The sequence below is a fragment of the Grus americana genome, chromosome 3 (assembly GCF_028858705.1).
Source record: "Grus americana isolate bGruAme1 chromosome 3, bGruAme1.mat, whole genome shotgun sequence".
In the NCBI taxonomy this organism is placed as follows: Eukaryota; Metazoa; Chordata; class Aves; order Gruiformes; family Gruidae; genus Grus; species Grus americana.
In genome coordinates this window covers 81,146,331-81,171,435 of record NC_072854.1, presented here as the reverse complement: position 1 = coordinate 81,171,435, position 25,105 = coordinate 81,146,331, and the positions used below count along the sequence as shown (strand labels likewise).

Sequence of the window (25,105 nt, the reverse complement as noted above, 5' to 3'; positions counted from 1 at the left end):
ATTTTTTGTTCCCCAAGGTGGAAGGTTCCTCTGGATTTCTAGTGATGGAAAACTACAGACTGCTGGGCTCTGGCAGAAGGGGAAGAGTAACAAGGATCTGGGCATGGTGATGGAGACTCCTCTTGACAGCTCTGCTCCTCAGGCACAACGGGCCCTTCTATCAAAGCTCATGTGTGTGGGGGACAACTTTCTCAGGTGCTGCTCAGAGCCTGAAGACTAAACTCTCACAGGGAACTGGTCTTAAAAGCTGTACCTTTTCCCATTGTGCGCGCCTTTTGTTAGCCTTGCCTTGCCTAGAGATGCGGCTGTGTGTACATAAAGATGAGACACTGGACTGTGAGCGTGGCTCTGCCCGCTGCACAGAGCAGTAGGGAGCAAACCCATCAGATATAACAGCATCTACCCCCCATGCTCCATGCGGTTCTTCGGAAATGACTGAAGATGTTATTCCTTCTCTTGCATAGATCCTGACTACCTTCACAGTTTCACTACAGCGATTTGTTTCCAATTCAGAAGAAGGGACACAAGGCTTTGCAATTCAGCAATTCACCCATTTTCCTCTTGGCTCAGTGGAATTAAAAGAAAGACCTATAACAGTTTTTGGTACTGGGATTGGTACCTGATTTTGAACAGGGATGTGATTTGTCACTTGTATCACTCCTACACCAAGCCGTGCAGTTCACTGTTGAAACAGCATCGGTGCTCAAGATATTACCACACTACAGGTAGCTCCGAGCACTGTCAACCATTACAGCAGAGCAGCCATGCAAAGGCTTCTCATCCTTTCAGTGAAACATCCGCTGGGCTGAAGCTGTCTAATACTGAATTAAACAAACGCCGTGACTTTGCAGCCAGGTGTCTGTGCAACACGCAGGCTTTAGGGCTCTGCTATGGACGGAGCAACCCCAGGAACAAGTGTGGCAACAGGCTGCCCTGGTGGTAACCTTTCAAACAGCTGCAACCGTTTGTAAAGGGGACTGCACTTAACACACGTAATGTTTTTCCCTTTTCCAACAAGAATAAGCCATATTAGCAGTATCCCGACACAACTGCATCCATACTCTGGGGAGTTAGCTGCAACAGTATTGTTAAAGCAATTCAGCTTTTGTAGGTAGACAGGCTATAATTACACTGAATTAAAATAGAATGCTTTTGTTCCAACCTAGGCATCCCCACGAGGACTTGCCCCAAAATAACCAAATATACGAATTAAGCCATTTCTGTTATTTTCGTACACGCCTGAGTGCAGGCAGGCTCCAACTCCGATCTTTCTGGCTGTCGATCCTGGCAAAGCTCAGTTGCCTGGGTGATCTCCTCTTCTCAGGCTTTCTCACAGGGGGATCAATATAGGAAAGCACCCGACTCGGAAAAACTTCTTAATTGTAGCAGGACGCCCTGTGACTTCTCTCTGTTGCTCACTCCCGCACACTGCAGCACCGTCTTTGTTCATTTAGGGGAAGGTAATTCTGCAGGACTGGGGAGTCCCACAGGAGGCTCAGTGGCCCCTGTGAGTCTTGGTCATGAGGGTCACACTGAGCCCCTGTGCTCCGCTGGCCGCTGTGCTCCACCCCTGCCCGGCTGTGCTCCCCGCAGGGAGTGGGTGGGCGCTGCCGGCCAGGCGCGGGGCTCCAAGGAGCTGTTTCTTCCCCACTCCTCCAATTGGGCATCTAACCTGGGGTCTTCCCAGCTGCCTTCCCCGCTTCCAGCCCTCGCCTCTGGCCCTGCTTTGGAGTGCCCAAAATGTTGCCTAAGTACACGATTGCCACGACCCCATGGAGAGCCACAGCGGCTGTGCCCATGGAAGAGGCCAGCGCACATTCAAAAGCAAGATCAGCTGTAGCGAGTGCGTATTTCCGTGAGGCACGAGCCTTGGCAGGGCCTTTGGTGGTCAGACCACGCAGCTCCAGGGTTTTTAGAACCTGGAAGGTGACAGCCCCATAGGCCAAACATTTCCAGCTCCTCCAGGGAGCGTGGGACGGGCAGTGGGGAACGACGGGCAGCTGCAGCACGTGCTGCGGTACAAAACCGGCTGCATCACATGGGTTTCCATTTCAGTGAGGGAAATGAGGAAACAGCACTCCAGGTCACGCTAGGAACTTGATGGTGATGAAAATGGTCTGCTGAAATCTCAATGTTTAAGTCGTTTGAGCTACCTGTACTTGCTGTCTGCAAAATGAGGATACTAACACCTATATGCCGGATTCTCCAGGTGGCACCGTTCATGTTTGTACAGCGCTGCTGAGGTCCCCAGAAGAAACGTGTTAATAATGCTCCCAATTTAGGGCAGAGCCAAACTTTCCAGCGGTGTTTCATTTTCTGTGCCCAATCGCAAAGCACGCCACGGCCAACTTATTTCAACTGTGCTAAAAACGTAGTCCCCCCCGTTCCCACGGCACACGGCCCAGTTTATCCCTCCCCGGGCCTGCAGTTGGGAGCTCACCGAGCGCCCACTGCTCCCGCGGCGAACACACCGGGAGTACCCGTGGAAACGTAAGTGCACTCCCGCCCTGCTAAGTCGTATCGATTGCTCTATCTATATCCGGCCGGGGCGAGGGGCTCCCCTGCTCCAGGGAGCCTTTGGGCACGGAGGCGAAGCCCCCGGCCCGCGGCGCCCGGCTAACGGGGACGGACCAGCCGCGGAAGCCCCGGGCCGGCACGGCGCGGCGGGCAGGGGCGGGGCGGGGCCCCGACGGGGCGGGCGGCGCGCCCCCGCCGTGCCAGCCAATGGCGGCGCGCGGTTCGTCGCCGCGCTCTGCGGCGGGGCGAGCGAGCCAATGGGGGGCGCGCCCGCGCGGCGGTGGCGCGCCCCTTGCCCGCCTGCCCGTCGCCGTCGGGGCGGGCGGCGCGGGGCGCTGTGGCGCCGCCTGCCGGGCCGGGCCGGGCCGGGCCGTGCGGCACCGACTCCTCCCCGCGCGGCGCTATGTCACGCGGAGGCGCGGAGCCGGCGGTCGGGACTCGGTAGCGCCGGGCGAGGCGAGCGCAGCGCAGCCGGGATCCCGCCGCCAGCGCCGCCTGCTCCGGGAGCCTGCGCCACCAGCTGCGCCCGGGAAGGGCCAGCGGCGCCGAGGGCTGGCTTCGCGGCGGTCGCGCCGCGCCTGCCGGCCCGCCGGGGCCCCGCACCGCCCGCCCGCGGCCGCCGCCGCCGCGCCCCGCCGCCCCTCGGCCGGCGGCCCCGGGTCACGCGCCGGCCCCCGGCCGGCGGGGCTCCGCGTCGCCGCGCGGATGCCGCCGCAGCAGGAGGGCGAAGCGGGCTACATCAGCAAGCCGGTGCCGGGCGGCTGCGAGGTGCCGCCGGTGCCCCCGCGCAGGGTACGCAGCGGCCGGGCGGCGGCGGCGCTGGGGGCGGCACTGGGCGGCCGCTGCCGAGCGGCGGGGACCGCAGCCGGGGCCGCGGCGGGGGCCGGAGCGGGAGCCGAGCCGCGGCGCAGCATCAAGTGCGTGCTGGTGGGGGACGGCGCCGTGGGGAAGACCAGCCTGGTGGTAAGCTACACCACCAACGGGTACCCCACCGAGTACATCCCCACCGCCTTCGACAACTTCTCCGGTAAGGGGCGGGGGCGGCCGCGGGGACCGGGGCGGCGGGAGGGTCCCGCCTGTGCCTCCCCTCGGGGCCGTGGCGGGGCTGCTCGGGGCGGGGGGTGTCCAGCTTCGGTTATTTCCGTTTTCATTTATTTGGAGACAGGACCCTACTCAGGCTGGACCGGAGCTTGTTAGACTTCCGTAGCAGCCAGCAGCACCGGCTGATCTCCCGCGTAGCGGAGCCAGGCTGGCAGCTGGTGTCGCGCCCGCCCGTGCGGCCAAAGCCGGGCTTTAATTGTGAACTCTCCGGTCTAAAACTTCCAGCTCTCGGCAAGATAGGAAGCGCCTACAAGGAAAACTTAAATACTTGCCTTGTCTCACATTGCAAAGGGGCAGGTTCGGGGTTCTCTCTTTGGTTCAGCGGGGGGGTTTTGTGTCCCGGGCGTGGTGAAGATGTACAAGAGGATAATAGCCTAAAGCCCTTGTAGCAGAAAAAGGATGCGGACCGCTTGGCTCGCTCTCCCCGCTGCCAGCTGAGGGTTAGTGCAGTCACTGCCTACCTCATCTCTCGCAGTGAAATGAATCGGAAAGCCCTGAAGGGCTTGTGTGTGCCCAAGTGTTAGCGATAGACTCCCTTCCAGCTCTGTTAAGTTGTTAAATCTAAACTGATTGAAGAGGAGACTCTAAGAGCTGCGGGATGGTAAATCTTCTTCTTTCCTTTTTTTTTTTTCCTTTTCTTTTTCTTTAATGGAAAACGTGTAAAGTTGGACTCACCACGCTTTTCCCCCTCCCTCCTCCTTTCTCTCCAAAGCTGTCGTGTCTGTCGATGGCAAGCCGGTGAGACTTCAGCTCTGCGACACAGCTGGTCAGGTCAGTGAAGCCACTTATTTGATTTAAGTGACAGCGGGAGGGGAGAAGTTGTTGCGCAAAGTAGTCCTGCTAATAATGACTTCATGGATTTGAAAGGATTCCCAGTGTTTGATCATCTTATTAAACTGCTATCGTTTTCCCTGCTGCTTAACCCGCTGCTTTGCCTGGTGTCTGTTGAAGGGTGGGGGACGTACTATGCCCCTGTATAGGGGCTGGGCACATGCTGCTGCTCTGCTGGCTCAACCTGCTGCTCTGCTTAGCCTGACTAGACAGGCTGAACATATTGGGAATTCAGGGCCACCTGGTTTTCTCTTTGAGCGGTTGTCACTGTCTTTATTTTTGCTAAATAACTGCGGGTTTAAGAATTATGGTTGTTGGGACGTACGCATGCAAAGCATCCATAGCCAGAGGTGTCCCGAGATAGAGACTGTTTTTTTTGAAGGGGCAGAAGCTTAAGGGAGAAAAAAGTCCTATTGGGTGTTGTCCACGGAGACTTCATATTTGCCGTTGCCACCCCCTTAAAAAGTGCTGCCTCCCCAAAGCCAAGGCTTGCTGTAATCTAAGTCCACAAGGTTGAGGGTGGTTGATGCCTCTCAGCTCCTAGTTTGCCTGATACATAAAAAACCCCCCATTTCTTACCACCTTGTATTTTCTGCAAGTCTCTGGCTTATACCACCCTGAGCAGTGTGCAACATGGCTTGCCAGGGGTTGAATCTGGATAGCCAAAAGTATTTTGCTACCTAGTTGGTGTTTGAAGGCAGTGGGAGTTAGGATCCTGCACAGCTTTGTCGATCTGGGTGTACGCCTTCACCGAAACCATGCTGAAAAATCTCAGTGGCCTTAACATACAAACCTATTTAGATGAGCTGTAACTGGGCGCCCTACTTAGGAAAGGGGTTTGAAGGGCTGTGCAGTCCTAGACAGCAGTGTAGGACTTTCATGTGCCCTGCAAACTGAAGCTAAAATCCTACAAGCAGGCTTCTGCAGGTAACAATATGAAGTAGAACAGCTCAACTGTCCCATGATTTCTTGCCCTGTTGAAAAGACAAGGTGGTGCCGCGACAGCCTTGGCTGTGTGTGTTCATATGGAGAGCGTGGCAGGTGAAGCTGCCATCGAGTGACAGCCAGTGGACAGGCAGCGCCTGTGGAAATGCAACGACAAGCTGCAGGCAGGTCCAGTCACCTCTTGCCTTTGCTGCTGTTAATGGTTAAGATGTTTGCGCTGGCTGCCCCAGTGCAGCTGGAATGGGTAGAGTCATTGCCTTAAAAATGAAGGGGTTATCTAAACTGACGGAAGTTGTCTGTAATAAAAGATACCTGGCTGGATATTTTCGTAAAACAGTGCTGCAGTGAAATGGCTGTGGAAATCTGCAGCTAAAAAAGCACTCCAGGCAGAGGGAAATACTCAGCATCTCTAGCCCAAAAAGGTGTAGAGGCCCTGCAGGTCATGTACCTACCATTGAAAGTGCAGGAGTGTACTTGGAATATAAAGGGCACTATTTCATCTGGGTAGAAACCCTTAAGATCTGGGTTTGGCTTTCCAACTCATTGAATCGAGCGCTTTGGAGGTTTTAGAGGCAATTAGATGGCGAGGTGCCTTTCTGAGGTGCCTTTCTGAGGTGCCTTTCTGTAAACAGCCCTGTCGTTCAGAGCGGCAGCTCTCAGAAAATGCGGGGTTTCTCTCCAGCCGAGCGGTGAGAGCCTGGCTTCCTCAGAAGCTTAATCTGAGAATCAAGAGAGCTAATGAAGCTTGCTTTCTTGACTCGTGTTTTATAAATTGCTGTCTCTCTCAGAGATACTCGCTGGAAGAAATTCATTCGAGTGGAACGAGACTTCTGAGGCTTCAGGGGGGCTTTAAACTGCATATCCTGGGCCTCCAGAGGCTTTGAAGCAAGATTTCACCTCTCGAAAATTAACATGGAACTTGCAATTCAGCAGTATATTGCTGGTACCAGAGAGGTGTTTTCAGCTCTGTGTGTTCTTTCCACTCTCAATTCAGAGCATTTGAGAACACGGTCCGTTTTAATTAAAATGTCACTGCCGCTGAGGCAAATCCTACCTGTTCGGGCTGCTAGTGTTACCCTGCTTTTATCCTACTGTCAGCATAAAAGCAGCCTGCCTGGAGTTAACCCTTGCTTCTTGCTGCATTCTTCCCTGAGGATCAGCACGCCTTTGTTACCAGGAGGTGTTTGGCTTTCTTGTGGCTAGTTCCTCAAGCTGAGAAAGGGCTTTGCTTTGCTGGAGTTTGCACTAGAAGGAAAAAAAAAAAAAAAAGAAGAAAGGTAGCGCTGGGAGGCCTGTTTGCAGTTTGTTTGATGTGGCATGGGTGGGAGGGAAAGGTAAAGCTCTTACTCTATGCCATTGGCATGTTAAGCCTGCACACTGAGAGTCGTTATTGCTGCCATCAGATTTAAATCCCTTGGCACAAAGGCAGGGAAATTATTCCCATATCCTGTAGGATGTTGTTAAGTAGTCACCAGTTTAAAAGCCCGTTCTGGGAAAGGTAAGTTTGCTGCAGCTTGTCTGCTCGGCTCTTGCCTGCGTCTGGAGATAGGGGTGTCAGCAGAGCAGCTTTGAGGTGCACGAGTGCTCCTCATCGGAGCGGCTCACTGACTCACCCCTGTGAGAGGTGGACCTGTAGAAGGTGCCTTCTCCCTCCCGTACTTCCATTTTTGGCTTCATCGCTCGTGTGCCTTAACCTGCTTCCTACAGCATTGCTCCTTTGCTGAAATAGGGCAGAGGGCCTGTGTACAAAGAGCGAGGGAAATATTTAAGCACTCGAAACAAGCTGTGGCATTAGTCAGAAAGTCTCAGCTACGTGGGGAAGCCACCGCCTTCGTCCTGTGTGCCCGACGTTGGCAGGGTGCCTGCTGGCTAGCAGCCATCAGACCTCAGGCTGGGTACGGGCAACTTCTGCTCGTCACACCCCTTGTAGGGTGGTCTGGGTGCTCACGTTGAGGTGCCTCTCAAGATGGCAGTGGCATGTGATCCTCAGGTGATCCTTCCCCAAAGGTCTAGAGCTGGGAGCATACCGGGGCATCGTCCGAGGCTGATGTGTTCTTTCTGTGGGGTGCTAACACAATTTTGTTCCATGCAGGATGAATTCGACAAGCTCAGGCCTCTGTGCTACACCAACACGGACATCTTCTTGCTGTGCTTCAGTGTGGTGAGCCCCTCGTCCTTCCAGAATGTGAGTGAGAAGTGGGTTCCCGAAATCCGATGCCACTGCCCCAAGGCGCCCATTATCCTGGTCGGGACACAGTCGGACCTCCGCGAGGATGTCAAAGTTCTCATTGAGCTGGACAAGTGCAAAGAAAAGCCGGTCTCGGAGGAGGCCGCGAAGCTCTGTGCCGAGGAAATAAAAGCCACGTCCTACATCGAGTGCTCTGCTTTGACTCAGAAAAACCTCAAGGAGGTCTTTGATGCGGCCATCGTGGCTGGTATTCAGTACTCGGATACCCAGCAGCAACCAAAGAAATCCAAGTGTAGGACTCCAGACAAGATGAAAAACCTCTCCAAATCCTGGTGGAAAAAATACTGCTGTTTTGTATAGGGGTTGCAGGGACCTGAGTGCTGCTCTGAAGAAATCGAATAGAGGCTATATTAGCTGAAATCTCATTCTGTGTCGTCCCGAGTGTATAGTGTAGATCTATATGTATGTGTATATGTTGCTACTGGATATCTTGGTTGCCCTTTCAAGGGTGGCAGAAGGATTCTTAGTTAAATAATTGCTATAAATCAGGTCTGGCATTCAGTTTCGTGACTAAAACCTCTCGATAAGGAAGAAGAGCACCACGTGTCTGTGAGGGTAGAAGGATTTGTCCAAAGGATTCATCTTCTCGTGTTGTAAGGTGTATGCGATGGGGAGGAGCACACCAGAGGCCTTTGCGGCCAGGGCTTGGCAGGAGGAACGCACGAGCAATGGTGGAAACGTAGAGCTCTGTACGTGGACGATCAAAGGGAAAAATAACACTGTGCCTCCTAACTGACATTTGTAGCTTTAAAACCCCACTCCTGCTCTCTTCTCCGTGTTTTCCCAAGCCAACGCTCTTAGGGATCGCTTTATAAAGGGTACGCGAGAGGTGTAATCTATACACAAATGCCACGGTTGGAAAGGTCATGAATATACCTTCAGTGTGCGGTGAGGGAACCTAATCCCTTACGGAGCTGACATCTCGTTTGTCACCCCCTGACTTTGTGAAAGTCCTTTCTGTCCTCCTTCCCCTGCCCTTCCCAGGAAGCTGAGTGGAAGCCCAAGAACATGACCAAGCTTTAACTCGCTACCTCGAGCAGTGGCGATTTCCTCTGTATTTTTGCAGACATGACGACAGTTCATCTATTTCAGCTGAAAGGAATGTAAATGCTGTTCTGTTAGGGTTTTTTAATTATTTTTTTTTAAAGAGATGTAACAAATACCCGTGCAGCACCATGTAAACCGCATCTGGTTTTAAGTCTACGGTCAAGAATTTCAGGATGCCCCTCCTTACCTTTTAAGGCTGCTAAACAAATAACAAATCAGGCAGATCAAGATATATAACAAACCGGACTCTAGAAACTGAGGCTGCTGTGTCCTCTTCATGATGCTGTTTTCAACCAAGATCATGTTTCCCTTCTAAAGGCAACAGTCGCTTGTGGTTGAATCTTGTCCAAGCTCATAGTCGTGAAATTGGCTGAGGCCACCCCAGAAATTTAACTCTTTTTTTTTTTTTTTTTTTTTTGATCAGTCCAACAGATGAACTGAAATGTGCCTAAAATCTAGCTGAGTGATCAACATAGTGCAGCGCTGAGTGTGACCTGTTCTCTGAGTAAATCTGGTTCCTACTACACTAAGCCTAATTCCAGCCCTGGTGAGTTTGAGAGACCTGAAGGGTAACGTGACTCTGGAAGAATCAGTATTTTAACTTATTCTGCAGAGGACATTTAGTTTGTGCTGTCTGTCTGCCTTTTTATGGCCCTGACTACTTTTTTTTTCCCCCTGGATATTTCAAGATCAGATTTTTTTTTTTTATTATTTTTTTTTCTCCTTCGGCCATAACCTTCAAGTGACCTTTTTCATAGTCTTAAACTAAACTGCAGTGACAGAAAGCCGGAACCTTTTTTTCATCAGAAATGAATGAATGCCTGATATAAAGAAGAACTGTGGAAGCCATTTGAGTTGATAAAGCTGACCACAGTTTACCTCCTGGCCCATTAAAGAAAATGACACTATGTAAATGGATTCTGGGCTGTATTGGCATAGGCTCCACAGGCAGTATTTTTTCCTCCTCTACAGTGAAATGAGTGTGGAATGGGTAATGTTCCATTGCTGAAAACTTGAAAATGGGATGGAAATCTTTACCTAGGGCCTAATTCAATAAAAATGTGTTGGCTTCTGCACTGGAACAGCCTGGAAAAACAGTTTCCATAGCACAGAAGCTGGATGCATTTAACTTGGTTGCATCTGGCTGGTAATAGTTTAATATTTACTGGTCATGAAGTTAACATCTGAGCCTTTATATTTCTTACTCGAATGCTTTGACAGGATTTCAGATATGCAGTCATACCGTCATCTTGGAGAAAAACATAAAGCCAGATTTCTCTTGGGTGCTTTGCTTCTCTGTAAAACAGTCTCAATCGATCAAAAATGTGGATTCGGTGAGGAGACAGGCTTGAATCTGAGCAGCTTCCATTTGCAAAAATAACAACATTTCTTCTGCAAGATCATACTGCTTTGCATCACTCTGTACTGGAAGCAGTAGGTTATATTTTATAAGCAGCCTGTTTCATAGTCTGGAGTAGCATTACTTTTAAATGTAGCCAGCTGTGACTGTTTCTGAAAATGTGATGTATATACAACTTGTTATAGCCCTTTACTAGGTGTGTGTAAACTGAGGTCTAATAACTTTACAAATACTGCTCTACACGGGGCTACACAGGGTCTAGGTTTTAGAAATATTCCTTTTAAATTCACCAGTATTTTACGAGCGCAAGTGAGAGGGAGATGTCTCTATGTAGTCTATAATCTGATGTGCCTTATAAAAAAAAAAACCCCTCTCTTCTGTTTTCTAAGTGTAGGCTATATTCTGAAAGAAATATTTCATGTGAGAATGATATAAATGAGGTATTTGGAAATAAATTCTGATCTGTGTATGTGTCTGCCTGTGCTGCCTGCTCGGGGAGGCTGGAGGGCAGTCCCTGGCCGTGCACCGCGCCGATACCCGGCAGGGAGGAGGCAGCCGTGCTGCCAGCCCTGGGCTGCGCTCCCGGCGCCCTGGCAAAAGGCATCTGGTTAAAAAATAGAGACTTTTCCCCACACTGCCCCATCTGCAGGGGGCTGGGCTGGGTGGGAAGGGTGCAATGGTGGGCTTTCTCCCTCCCGGGCAGTATGGCAGCCTCTTGCTGTGTCCCCGCAAGGCTCGCTGTGCCTGGCCCCCGAAAGCAGGGCGAGCGGCAGGAGGAGCAGAGCCTGGCTGGGGACAGCTGGGGAGACACTGGGAGCAGCGGCGTGGTGTTTCACCTGCTGCGCGTTGCACCATGTGTGTCCCAGGGGAGCCAGAGGTCATTTTTGGAAGAGCACAGCCCATTCCCTCTTGGCACCGAGGGCCTTGTCACCCCCTCCCTGGGTCCTGTCTCTCATGCTGAGGCCGAGGCTTGAGGTTGCTTGCGCCCAGCCCCATGTGGGCACGGCACAGGGGCCTTCCGCCCTTCGGTGCCATGATGGCCGTCCCAGGGCTCTGTTAGCTGGGTGGGGAGCAGCATCTAGACCCCCGGGCATCCCTGTGGAGCCAGCGCTCCTCCTGGAAACTGCTCCGGAGAAGGAGCTTCACTCTGGACCAAGGTTTGTAAACTGTCACTGTTGTGTTTGTTTTTCTGGGAGCTGAGCGGAGCAGGCACACCGGGGTGGCGTACAGGGATGCCCTCCCATGCCGCCTGTCTCCCAGGTCGTAAGGCCGATGTATTTTCAACTATCGCATGCGACCTGCACGAAGCAGAGGAAGGAGATTGATGTGCTTTTCCTTTTTCCCACGGTTGGTTCCTCGCTGAAACAAAGTCTTGACTTCTTTTCTGCTTTGTGAACCAACACGCCGGGGACTGTGGGAGGCTTGTTCACCTGGTCATGTCTGCAGCACAGTGACCCTGCCCCGGTGCCCGACCCGCCAGCGGGCTCCTTTCTGGTGAGTGCCTGCTGTTGAATCACCTCTGCCATTGCTGGTGCCTTCGAAGAATGACTGCCGCTGGGTTTGTGCCCTGGGCAGCGTGAAGTTGGGGTGCACTCGCTGGAGACCCAGTCGTCCCACCTTTGCACGCCGACTTTGCAGGAAAAGGGGCTGCGCTAGCTGAGAGCCCAGAACCTGCCGTTGCCAAATCCCGGTGCAAAAATCCCTCTGCTACCTGTGGGGTGTTGCTTTTCTGCAGAGGCGGGCTGCTGTCTTATGCACCCCGACATCTGGACAGGGCTAATGCAGTTCAGGTCATCCTTTACACAGGCGTAACTCTGTGCACGTGTGTGCTGCTGTGATCAAAAGGCTCCTTCAGCTACCCTGCTTCAGATACTGGATGGGCTGGCAGCTGAGGCTGATAAGAGTGTACTGAAGAAGGCCCGCTGTACGTAAGGTTTTCCAGGAACGCTGAAATTGTTGCCGCTTTGTGATGGATGGAACTTCCCGAGAGAGGATTTTGTTTTCTTTCGTATCAAATTAAAGTGCTGTAGAAAAAAATGGAATTTTTTTTTTCATGGAAAAAAATGTCACCTTCACCATTTTTCTCCACGTATTTTGTAGATTGGACATACCTCTAGGGTATGATCGAGGGTTGACTAGAGCTGAGACATTGACAAATATGGCAGTTTTGGGAGAGGGTGTCTCTAAGGAAACTTCACCACACTCTTACTTTGCTTTTTATTTTCTTCCTAGACATCAGTTACTGACCACAAAGAGGGACAGACTGCTGCAGGAGGTGGCCTTTTTGTATGACTGCATGCAGCTGACCTAATATTGTCATGTGTATTATGCTTAAACACTGAACCTTGCTCAAGCATGTGAGTGCCCTTACAATTGAGCAACTTTTCTGAGCTCTAGCAGATAATCGATGTGCTCAGAGGTTTGTACAGAAGAGACCTCTGTCAACTTCTGCCTTTAGTGTTGCCCTGGTGTGTAGCAAGGTGGGGAGAGGGAAAAAACAGCTGCTCAGGAAAGAGGGACATTATAAACCTCAGAACTGGCAAAGGGACTCCTGGGCAATGGGGAGTGATAGAAACTACTTTTACCTACTTTAGGCATAAGCAGATGAAAAGCCCAATTAGAGAAATGCATGGGGAAATGAAAAGCCCCAAGAAGGGCTGTTAGGTACAAATATACAGCCTTTTCTTTAGGAAATCTCAAAGCTGCGGATAGCTGGAAGCTGGGAGGAAATATCACTGCATACTACAGGGAAAAATCACTCAGCGTTTGCTCGGTTCTGATTTTCTCTCCTCAAGCATCTGTGCTGGCTAGGGACAGGATGTAGGATGAGGTGGACTTTTGGCATCAACCAGCACAGCCGTCCTAACGTGCTTAATGTTTTTGAACAAGCAGGATGGGTTTCAGGCCAACAGCAGGGCCCCAAAATCCAATGGAGCCTTCCAAAGCTATACCTTCCCCCATTCCCGGCAGCCAATGGGAAGATGTAATGTGATGAGGGTTGTTCATTACCCGTGTAGCGCAGTCCTCCATGGTATAAACTGGGGAACAAGCAGTTGTGTAATCCAATGAATTTTACCATCTGAGGCAGAGTATTCTTCAGTGTTACCGATTTATTTCCCCACTCTACAGGACAGATAAATCAGTGATGTGTATGAAAAAAAAGGCATAAAGCCCCGGCTTGGACCGGCTTTTTTAATTCAGCCCCATCTTTTTTGGTTCAGCAAGGGAAATGTGTCTAGAGGAAGTGTGAGGAGCAGCCCTGCTCATCTGCAGGGGACTGCACCGGTCTGGGGAGTTCCTCTGGCTCTTCAGCGCAGAGCAAGGAGACCTGCCGCAGGCACCGATTCAGGCGCCAGTGGTGGGTGCAAGATGTCACCAGGCATCTCTCGTTCTTTAGGTCTGTGCATTTCAGGTCTGATCATGATCTTATTACTTGAAGGTGAAAGAGAAATCATTTCACCGAGGTCAGCAGAGATGCAGACCTGTAAAGCTTTATGTAGCATAAAAAAGACTCGCCAGGGATCCCTGTCAAGCTTCTGGAGCTGCAGGTGTGCTTGTAATTGCACTGCCTGTATATGGCTCTTTCCCCCTAACTTCACCCAGAGGGATGAATATTGATTCTCTACTGCCGCTCGGAGTTTTGCTGCTCTTGGTGGTCCCCTGGGTCCAGCCCACCTACTTCAATCCTCTGTAAATTTTAGCCTGCCATTTCTGTGCGTAAGCATTAATCACCTAAAGGAGCTAGTTTCAGTGTCTGCCTCATGGACCTAGGTATGACTCCTTTGGTTATTGCTCATCAGAGGACAGGCTTAATCACTTGGTTTATGCCATCCCAACCCAACACCTCTTGCAAATTATTTTGCTCACCCTTTCTAAAAAGTATATTGTCGTCACCAATCTCCGCCACGTACCCATCTGATTTTTCTGACTTCTGGTCCACAATTTATTCAGTTAACTCCAAACATCTTTTTAAAATCCTTCTCTCTGGGATGGTAATTTTAGCAGCAGTGGCCTAATGGGGTTAATACGGATGGGATAAATATGACATGGGATAAAGCAAGGTCCTTGTCCAGACGGTTGCTACTTTTCTTGTCACAGTGGGATGTTCTTGGCTGTGTGTGTGCCGTGGGCCCTCTGTGGCCACCTTGTCTGTGTCCCTGATGCCGGCCCCTGTGGTGGTGCTACTTTTTAACGATGGCAGAAAACAAGTTCCAAGCAGAAATGTGACTTTTACGTTTTGCATTTCCATTTTCAAGTTGCTGATGGAGTGAGAGCTGCATGCACAGAGTCCTGTCTTTTGTCCTTGCAGGCACTTGGTCTCCCACAGTTCAGCAGGGGTAATAACACCATGGAACAGCTGCAGTGCTTTCCTTTGCCTCACTACACCTCGTAGTCTTTCGGTGGAGGAACGCCGAAAAGATTCCTCTGAGGGTAGTGCTTGAACAATAGCCCTCCCCCCCAAGTCATCCTCTCTTTCCATGGCTGTCTCTCCCCCCGCGTTCCCCTCTCTATAGGCAATTTTCTCATTTATTTTTAATTCAAAAGGATGCGTTGCCCGAAGCCTGGTGCTCAGCATTTTTCTGCTCCCTGTAGCCCATTCTTCCATCTTTTGAGCTCTGTCATGGCCTTTCCACATTTTAATTACAAAGCTCAGCAGGCTTCAGGCTTCCCTGTTCCTCAGAGCTGAGCAAAACCACTCCTTTTTCTTTCCCCTCGTTTTCGTAATCTGCCACAACCCACCTGGGCAAATCTGGAGAGAAGACGGGCAGCGTATCGCAGAGCAAAGACTGAAGATCGGGTGGTGATAGCAAGGGGGTAAAGTCTGTTGTTGTTGCGGCGGTGATAAGGCGGCGCGGAACGCCGTCGTGCGGGGCGGCTGTTGACATCTCGGGGCGAGGGCGCTTGTATCTGCTGGGCTACAGGCAGAGCCCTGGCCATTTTCAAAGGGCTTTGAAGTACCCTCTGACAATCTCCTCTAGGAGATAAGAGATTGCAGGGGGAGGAAGCCATTTCTGGAAACAGTTTCAGCACACGTATGTTTATCTAGGCTGGGTAACCCAGAAGGAGGCCAAAACCTGGGCTGCTGACACCCGAGAAGATACGCAGGGATTCAAGCAGAAAATGCAAAGTAATGTGAAACCTTGGGTTTTTAAAGTTTAAATCAATGGTTTTTCTAACATCTGACTTGGGCCTGCAGTTGTATGAGGCAGACATTGGTGGGTACGTCCCTACCTGGTCCTTTCAGTATCTGCGTGGAGCTGTTATTTGTGAATTTGCCTTCTCCCTCGCCGATGCCGTCTGCCCACACTGCTGCCCAGGACAACCAGCCCCACAGGTCCCACACCCACTGCATAAGGAAGTATTTGGTTTTCTTTGGTTTAAACTGAGCTCCTGTTGGTTCCACCATGTGACCCCTAGCTCCAGCATTGTAGGAGGTGGTGAGTACCAGTGTACAGGTAAATAGGCGGCCAGGTGACCAGGTAAATGACAGCGAGACTTGATCTACTGCCTTCTCTGTTTCATAAACCACCATAATTTTTGCTTTTTTCCTCCCCAGCTGAAGAATCCCAGCCTTTTTTGGTGTCTCCTCATAGGACAGTTGCTCCATCCCCTTAATCATTTCAGTTACCATCCCTCTGGGTCTCCTCTAGCTCCACTATCCTGCTCCTGAGGGGTGGAGAGCAGAGCCACGGGCAAAATCCCATGTTTTGTTCTTCAGCACTCTTCCTGGTAATGCCTAACATGTTGTTAGTGGTGTTTCAACAAGCTTTGGTGTTGAGCCTTGTCAAATACTTTCTGGGAATCCAGCCATACCATGTCCCTGGACCCCCATTACCCCCAAGCTTGCCTTCAACCCTTACATCTGCAGCAGCTTTCCAGAAGGATTTCCCCTTGGACAAGTGAGGCTGGCACTTTCCCAACAGATCATATTGTCCATGTGGTCCATTAAGTTACTCTTTATTGTAGCATCTACCCTCCACATGAACGTATGGGAAATAGTCCTTTTTGTGAGAGCAGTACAGTACTGGGAAGGAGAAACTGCCCGGGGGTTCCTCTGATCCAAATTTTTCTATGGATCTGTGATCTTACCAAAGATGAAAGTCAAGCAACCGCTTCCTCCATCATCCCCTCCATCTAGAGGACACCAATAGTGAACATTTCCTGTTGCACCAGAGTACTATAAGGCTCCGGCACACTAGACCAAAGTTTTTCAGCCGTGACACAAATTTTTGGCCACTTTGGTGGGTAGCTCACCAGGGATTCTTCACCAGGTTTGCTGATCACTGACCCAGTGGAAAGCAGACCCCTTTATAATTATTCCAGATCTGACTGCGCAAATGCCAAGTTCCATTTGAAACATTTGACCTTAGGAGGGCAAAAACGCTTCAGCTGCCTGAGGTGGGAGGTAGAGCAGCAGTGCAAAATAATATTCTCCTGCCAAAGTTCTTTGAGAAAGGGGTCTCCATGTCCTTCTTTCAAGTATAAATTAAAGCTGATTTTGACTCACTGGATAAATATTTTGTGCAGAATGTATCATTTGGCCAGTTAGAATGGAAACTCAGTAAATTTTATCAAAATGACATTGAAGGTGTTCCCATAATAAAATTGGTTGTGAAAGGCACTTGTGCAAATGCAATATTTGTAGTGGGGTCACAGAGAGTAGATCTGGCCTAGTAATTTTAAAATATTCCTAATTTTCTGAGAGTTTGTGATCCCAGGCAATATACATCTGCCGTTGCTTGATTTCAGGCAATGGGGACACTTGACAGACTGCTACTCCAGGCTAGGGAAAAATGGAGTATGATATTATCATAACTGCTACCTTTAGCAAGAAAATGCAAAAGAAGGAAGCATATTGGACTCTAACCAAAGTTTTTAGCAGGTGAAACTCCTCCTTGTCTCATTGGGACCTTACTATCAGGATGCGAGATGCAGCCTGTAGAGGTGATCAGGCATTTTAGCCCTGTGAATCCAGAGAAGCAACTGTTACATTCAATGTTTTTGGGAGAAGCAACATCAAAATAATGATGAGAGACGGACAGGAGGCACTTGGCAAGCCTCATGACAGAAGGATGCCTTGACAAGCATCGTTATTGTTTGGGATCCAGTCCAGATTTTTGGAGTTCTTCATCTGGAAGGTCAGTTAAAACAGTCACTAAACCCCTTTAAAGTGCGACAGATCGGTCCTAATTGGGACCAGGTTGTTCTGACTGGAGGCTGTGTTTGCTGGTAAAGCTTTCTGGCATGAACCGGGGCTGGCTGACGAGGAAGCAGCCCCAGATCCTCATCCATCTGCAATAGTTCAAAGTGAATCAACATGTCACAGCAGCTCTCTTATTGGTCCTTTGCGTCACTTTACTGTACAGCTGAGAGACATAACATTTACGAGGCCTGAAATTTTGACCTGTGCTTTGGACACAGAAGACCGTGGAGAAGGGCACAGGGAGAGAAATGGAAGTGGCAGCGGGCAGGGTCAGGGCTGCAACCGAGCAGTGCCCTGGGGCTGCTGGGGCTCTTCGCAGCCCTGACAGTTGTCATTTCTGTAATAAACGGGATGAAAAGGTGTTTGAGGCTGGGGAGTGCTAGATCCTAGAGTCCCAGTTTAATGCAAGACCCCATTTGCTTTGTAGTCCAGTCTATTGGCTTCAGAGGGGTGTTTCCACAGTGAGGACAGCAGTTGCTGTGCAGGTTCCCATTCATTTTTCCCCTGACACTCTGTATTTCTCACCCAGGCACTTCTGTTTCTGATTAATTAGCAATCAGGGTGGCAAAAAGATAGCACAATCTAGTGTTTACAAATAGCTTTGTCTCAGTGGGTGGACCAGAGTGGAGATTCTCAGGACACGTGGCCCATAAAATCTGTGATGGAAGGGCCTGGGGTTGCTTCCCCCCCCACCCCCTTCTCCTTTTCTCTCCCTGGTTGTTGGTGTTACTCCTACTCCTAAGAGCGATGTTGCCGATCGATAATTTCTCCTGGTGCTGCAATCAAGCAGGGACTTCTGCTTCAAAGACTACTTCGTTGGCTCACCCAGGTCCCTGCAGCCAACACACCTTTCAAAAGCAAACACTTGAGTGTAATAAATGGAATAGCAGCATTGACAGTGCTCATTTGGAAAAGGAGATAATCTCCTTTGTTTGCACTACCACATGTTAACGGGTGAAGCATCTGTGACGTTTGCTCAATAAAGCTGGCATTGGATTTGTCTCCATTGCCTAGAAAATCCCCTTTAATCTTGTGAAATGCTATAGCTGTAATAAGAAGTATATCATGACTTGCATCACTTTGCTTATTCCCCTCTATTGTCTCAATCCGATGTGGTGCCAATTTGTGATTATTTAGCTAAATTCAAGCCTTAGGCTTGTGTGAGGGGGAGGAACATCATGTAATGGGAAGAGAAAGAGGAGAGGCAGACTTTATACCTATATATACTCTATACTCCAGATACCTTTTAGTCAACACTTAAGTCTTCTGGTTTTATTTCTCCTCCAGTAAGCTTTGCACCCAAGCAATTCAAGCCTTTCCTCTCCACCTTTTATAGCTGCTGACAAAAATTAGATGTTGTTTGGTCCTTTTGGGCTGCATGTTGCCACGGTAGTTAAATAAAAACCTCCTTTATCTGCGATCCATTTGGCTGTGCTTGAAGGCGGGATTGCTCTGGCTGGGTAGCTCAGGAAGACCTTAGCTTTGTGTGCTTTCCTAAGCAGGCAGATGGGGCTGCTTATGTGAAGAGCCAGGGAGTTTAGGTGAAACGAAGAGGGAGAGAGGTGGGATTTTCCCTTTGCAGTCTGGTTCTTTGGCCTGCAGACTCAGGTCCCAAATCTGCCCCCAGTGACACTGTGTAGCTCTAAAGTAACCTGATTTACAACAGCCTGCTCTGGATTTAACTCTGCGTAATTGATGGCAGAGCCTGGTCCTTATTATTCATTCTGCACCTAGCCAGTTTAAAGGGTCAGTGAAAGTATCTGAGGAACAGGACTGCCTTTGATCTTTGGTTTAATATTTCTGCTACATTTTACATACACAAAGAGCTATCATGGCCTTTCGCTAAGAATTGTTCAGCGAGGAGAGGCGTAGGAAGTGGTCCCTGTGATGGTGAGGAAGCTTCTGGGACGTGTGAAGTGTAAAGTAGGAATTGGTGAAGGGAGAAAATGGATTTCTCCCTCTGTTATTCCAAGTAATAAGGCTATTTGCAGGCAGAGGAAAAGAAAATAGTGATTACGTGGCCTTTTTATCAGATCTTTTAATTTGAAATTGTTGGTTTGCAGTGTGACAGAGAATGACATTGCGAGCACCAACACTGTCACTGTAATACATAGTGGGGTAATAGCCCCCAAGAATTCACATTTGCCAACACACACCCTACACCTGCACTACCTCGTCATTATTCTAAGTATAGTGGTAAAAAAAAAAAAAAGATAAGACATCTCAGTTCAGTGTTTGCACATGCTGGCTTTTGTAACATTGGTGCTAATATTTAATTTCACCACCGTCCCAGAATGTAACAGGAAGTGTCAAGAGGGTTTCGGAGAGGTGAGATGTATATCTGTAACATCTGTTCTGGATACTCACCAGGGCCCAGTTAATAGGAACAAGTTGTATTTGACGCTATCTGAGCACAACTCGCTTTTCTTCTTTGCTTTGCAACTCACCTGTAGCAAAACAGCGTGATGGAGACATGAAAGGTGCTTTTCAACACCACTCATTATGAGAAGCAATGCAGCGTGGCCTCTCTGGTGCGTCAACAGCTGAGGTTTTCCTTTGGAGACCCACCCTCTCCAAATCAAGTTATCAACCATGGAGAGCAAACAGTGGTTGGAGGGTCAGGATTAGCCCGCAGGAACCGTTTTAGCTGGCTTCCAGACCTGCCAGCAGTTCTCCGGGCCAGTCAGACTGTGGTGACTGTTTTGTGTTTTGGGGGATCAAAGAGGAACGAAGAGCTCTGTTAGCACTGTTGGAGTTTGTTAAGTCAAGTGCAGATTGTGCAAATGAACTTCCAATGGTCCAGGGGCCAGCCCTTGACCAGCAAGGGGGGAGCGAACACGAGGTGCAAAGGAAGAGAGCACATAAGCACACACAGTCTGCTATAGGGAGAGAAAGCCTTAGGGAGTGGAAGGGGTGGGCTTGGGCTTCAGAAATGTTTTACTTTTTAATCCCTACCCCTGGTTAGAGAAAAATAATTTCCATTCTATGCTGAGATACCTGTGGAGGACCTGTAGAGTCTAGAAAAAAAATCACATGAGCACACATTCTCAACAAATTCCTTGTATTGAGATACTTACTGATCAGAAAAGGAGGTTGTCTTTAGAGGCTGTTCCAGACTTTCAGCTTAAATAAAGGGAACGAAAAGCACTTCGGATCTGTATTGACATTTTTATCCAGTGGCATATAAAGCACTGCTGCCCCATAAAAATTTAGTATATCTACTGTCTGTGTGCAAATTTTGTCTGCCTTTTGCATATTACTTCCATACCTTGTTGATGTTCAAGCTGACGCTGTGGAAAATTGGCAGTTTTTGCTTCACACAGGGAATTAATTATACTTTTGCCATTCTGACTTGCAGAATTCATGCCAGATAATTTTCACATAAGATTAGGGGACTGAACAAACCTATGAAAAGCCAAACAGCATCAGCCCTGAGCCCCCTGCCATACTGAGGGACAGGCAATAAGCCAATTAATGTCCTCAGGAAGGTTTATACACTTTGGATTGCATCCAAGTGCAAACATGATAATGACTGGAAAAAACACATTTGACCGCAGCCTGTGCCAACACTTTAGCTTCAAGTCCATTAATTATTCCATGTGTTGTGGGATGATAGGACATCCCTGCAGACAGACCTGCAGGTTTCTACTCACAGGGTGAGAAGCAGCAGCCCTGCCAGGCAAGCGAGATGCCTGCAGCCCTACCCGCTCGCATGTCCTGCAAAAAGACCCCCGTGCTGCTCAGTTCAGGAGGGGTTGTGGATGTGTAGCTGTCAGCAGGTCAGATGTGCCCAGCCTAAATTGCCCAGGTTCCCGGGATACCGCTACACAGGGTGTGCGGATGAACTCCCAAGCTCCCGGCTCCAGGTGCTGCCCCGGCTACACCAGTCCCGGCAGCACTATGGGACCCAGGACCCCTGGGGCGTGCTGCAGCACACACTCTGCACGAAGCAGCCCAGGAGAAGAGGACTGCATTGCCTCACCTGGAAATACCTGAAATACCTGTAGGCCACACGTGCTCCTTCACTACAGGCTTACCGAGCACCCCCGATGACCTTCCCTCACTGCGCTCCAGCTTTTCATCTCTGCCTCCTCACTTCTGGTCTTGCCTAACCTCGGCAGGTCAGGGACGTGGCCGTGTCCTCCCCTCCCAGGGAAAGCATGTCCTCTCCTGGACCGTGCAAGGGCTTGGGTTTGGATTGAAACTTTGCCTTGTGGGGCCATTCCTACATTTTTGGAGTGGATTTTCTTTTCCCAGAATCTGCTCTCCAGTACAGGCGTAGCACAGGTATTTCCTCTTGTAATTAGTCCTTGAGCTTTAGAAAAAATGCAGATTTTTAAAGGGAAAGGATTTTAAAACCCTCACTGAAGTGAAGCATCCAAGCTAACCTGCATTTTGGTTTTACTGTCTCAGCAGGGTCCAATCCTGCTTCCAATGGACCATAACAAGAGATTTGGTCTGTACCTACATGCCTAGAAAATGTAACCCAGACCTTCCCCCTCACAGAATAAGCAAAGTCAAGCGCCAAAACCTCTTTCCTTCAATGGGTGAAATGCTCTCTCTCCATCCTTGGGCAGCAGGCCTGTTCTCAGAGACACCTGATAGGGAGCTTAAATCAAAGCTTAATCTGGGGTGTAACCTTGAAGTGCCGTCCAGCAGAAAGGCCAGTCGTGCGAGCAGCGTGTGTATTTTCCCTTTTGGCGACAGGCAGCACCGCGGCCGCGGCAGCTGCACCAACTCATCCTGCTGAGACCACGCGTACAGTTGGTGACAACAAGGGCTTTGGTTTCCACAGGGAGAGGCATTTGGCAGGGAGGCAGGAGCCAGGGGAAAGCCATACATCTGAACAGTGTTGCAGAGGGACCCCTGCCCTCTCCCAGGGTCCTCAGGCAGGCAGGAGCTTGCCACAGCCCTGACCCCCAGGATGGGGTCTCCCCCCGGTGCGGCCATCACAGGGTGGCTCTTAGCAGAGGGTGGCACGCAGGCAGGGAGGGCTCTGGGACACCCAGGCTCCCCGGCACCCTCCAGCTCCGAGCTGTGCAGCTGAAGAGAGCTGGTACTCCCAAACATACCCAACTGCTTGCTGGAGAAGGGACACTGTGCATCTGGGGACAGCTTTTGGTATCAAGTATCTGAACTCCAGTCTCACACCTAGGAAAGCAATTGCTTGGCACGTCTGTGCAGCACAACGCGCTCAGGAAACGCATTTTGCAGGAGCTGTGTCCTGCCACGGCAATGGCTGATGCAGCGTGCATGCTTTATACCTAGCACCCGGGATTCCCTGAGGGAAAGCTCATGGGTGCTGCTTTGTTAGAGTGCCTTGAGCCTTCCAGCTAGCAGTAGAAGACTCCTCCAGGATGGTCAAATCTTTCCAAGAAGTCAGTGCAGCATTTGGACTCTTGTGCTGAGGTTGCACTGCAGGGTTCAAAATGGGGATAAAGTCTGTAGGAGCATGTCCTCTGAGTTTCTAAAATAATACTGTTTGAAAAAGGCAGGTTTCATTCTATAAGTTTTTTATTCATCTAGTCCTACAGACGCAGACATAGACACTTTTTTTTTTTTTTTAACATAAAGAGCAATGTGGGTTTTACGTCAGCTCTAAGAAACCTTCATTTACCCTTTGAAGAACTTTTATTTACCTTCCAAAGACCTACCTTATAGTTGAACCTTGAGGGCTGAGCAGGATTCCTCTTCCAGAATGCCAAAAAACCCATCCCTCCACATTTCTCATAAGGATTTTTGAACACCCACCCGAAGAAGGATCACAGTTTGCAACAAAGACATCACATAGGATGTTGTGCCCTGGGACTCTGTCCACAATGCAAGACCTGCCCTATAATCCTGAAGTTTCCATTTTCCTTTGTTTAATCTTGATGTTTGGCTGCTTGGGGCACACCAGCCTCCTGGCTAGTGATGCCACTTGGCCAGAGCACAAGTGTGGAGATTTTACAGCGCTTTTCTCTTTGTAGCCGAGTATCCATGTGATTGTTCAGTCCCTACATCACCTGAATAGTGTTCACAGCCCTCGCAGAGCCAAGCACTCAAAAAATAAGCAGACGTCCCCAGGCATTTTGGCCTTTATTTTACCAAGCAAGAAGAAAACAGAAAAAGCTAAAGTCTCCCTGAGCACGCACGGGCAAATGCACACAAGTGAGTGACCTGTGCAGGAAAGTCTCTCCCGGCCCTCGCGGGCAGAAGTGGCCGGCAGTGATTTAAAGCTGCTGTCTGCAGAAAACAAGGGGATGATGGCTCCATTGCTCAGCATACAGCAGGGAGCAAGGGAGCAGATATCAGGCTCAAGCAGGCCTTGCTTTGTGTCAGCAATAACCGCGGGGTCACAGGAGGATTCTGTTATTAAAGAAAATAAATTTGGGTAAGTTGGGCAGTTATTCTCCAGTGGGCTGTTTGAGACTGATTGATTGGAACACAACTGGTACCAGCAACATGAGGGCTCTCTGACCAACTGCTGCTTTTACAGCCCTATTTCTCCTCTCTCCTCTCCACTTTGTTTTCTTTAATAGATGAGGAGACAGGTGAACTCTGTGAACTGCAGACAATGGGAGCTCAAAGCTTCCTGAATCAAGACATTCAGGGGCAGCGCAGTATGTACTTTGTGCTGGGGGGCCTTAGTTCCTCTGGAGAACTCCACTTGTTTGGAGACTTAGAGCTTGCACAGCATTAAACAGATTAAAAGAATTGAATTTGAGAGAAAGAGGAAGGAAGGAAGGAAGGAAGGAAGGAAGGAAGGAAGGAAGGAAGGAAGGAAGGAAGGAAGGAAGGAAGGAAGGAAGGAAGGAAGGGAAGGCAGGGATAGGTAGGAAGGCAAGAAGACAGGGAAAGCAAGGCAGGAAGGCAGGAAGGCAGGGAAGGCAAGGCAGGAAGGCAGGGATAGGCAGGGAAGGCAGGAAGGCAGGGATAGGAAGGAAGGCAGGGATAGGCAGGGAAGGCAAGGCAGGAAGGCAGGAAGGCAGGGAAGGCAGGAAGGCAGGGATAGGCAGGAAGGCAGGAAGGCAGGGAGAGGCAGGAAGGCAAGGTGGCAGGGAAAGCAAGGCAGGAAGGCAGGGATAGGCAGGAAGGCAGGGAAGGCAGGAAGGCAGGGATAAGGCAGGAAGGCAGGGATAAGGCAGGAAGGCAGGGAAGACAAGGCAGGAAGGCAGGAAGGCAGGGAAGGCAGGGAAGGCAGGAAGGTAGGGAAGGCAGCGAAGGCAAGGCAGGAAGGCAGGGATAGGCAGGGATAGGCAGGAAGGCAGGGAGAGGCAGGGATAGGCAGGAAGGCAGGGATAAGCAGGAAGGCAGGGATAGGCAGGAAGGCAGGGAAGACAAGGCAGGAAGGCAGGAAGGCAGGGAAGGCAGGGAAGGCAAGGCAGGAAGGCAGGGATAGGCAGGGATAGGCAGGAAGGCAGGGAAGGCAGGCAGGCAGGAAGGCAGGGATAGGCAGGAAGGCAGGGAAGGCAGGAAGGCAGGAATGCAGGGATAGGCAGGGAAGGCAAGGCAGGAAGGCAGGGAGAGGCAGGGATAGGCAGGAAGGCAGGGAAGGCAGGCAGGCAGGAAGGCAGGGAAGGCAGGGAAGGCAAGGCAGGAAGGCAGGGATAGGCAGGCAGGCAGGGATAGGCAGGCAGGCAGGAAGGCAGGGAAGGCAAGGCAGGCAGGCAGGAAGGGGTCAGGGTGTTACAGGGGGTCCTGGGGCCTGAGGTGCTGAGGAGACCTGTCCCCTGGGCCCTGGCTGCCTCAGGACCTTTGGTGTCCAGGAGGTGTCTGTGAGCTCTGGCCTCAGTGGCTGTGAGCAGGGAAGAAAAATCAACGCCCCAGACTTTGCTCAGCAGCTGCAGCATGGCACAGCCTGGAAGGAGAC

General features: G+C 50.4%; 1 protein-coding gene across 1 annotated transcript; it reads left to right on the top strand.

The window, feature by feature from the left end:
* The first annotated feature begins 2,898 nt into the window (after positions 1 to 2,898).
* RHOU (ras homolog family member U) lies at positions 2,899 to 10,516 on the top strand. Its single transcript, XM_054822312.1, has 3 exons — positions 2,899 to 3,544; positions 4,331 to 4,389; positions 7,487 to 10,516. The coding sequence occupies exons 1-3, from the start codon at positions 3,223 to 3,225 to the stop codon at positions 7,940 to 7,942; spliced, it is 837 nt and encodes a 278-aa protein (XP_054678287.1). The 5' UTR covers positions 2,899 to 3,222; the 3' UTR covers positions 7,943 to 10,516.
* The last annotated feature ends 14,589 nt before the right edge of the window (positions 10,517 to 25,105 follow it).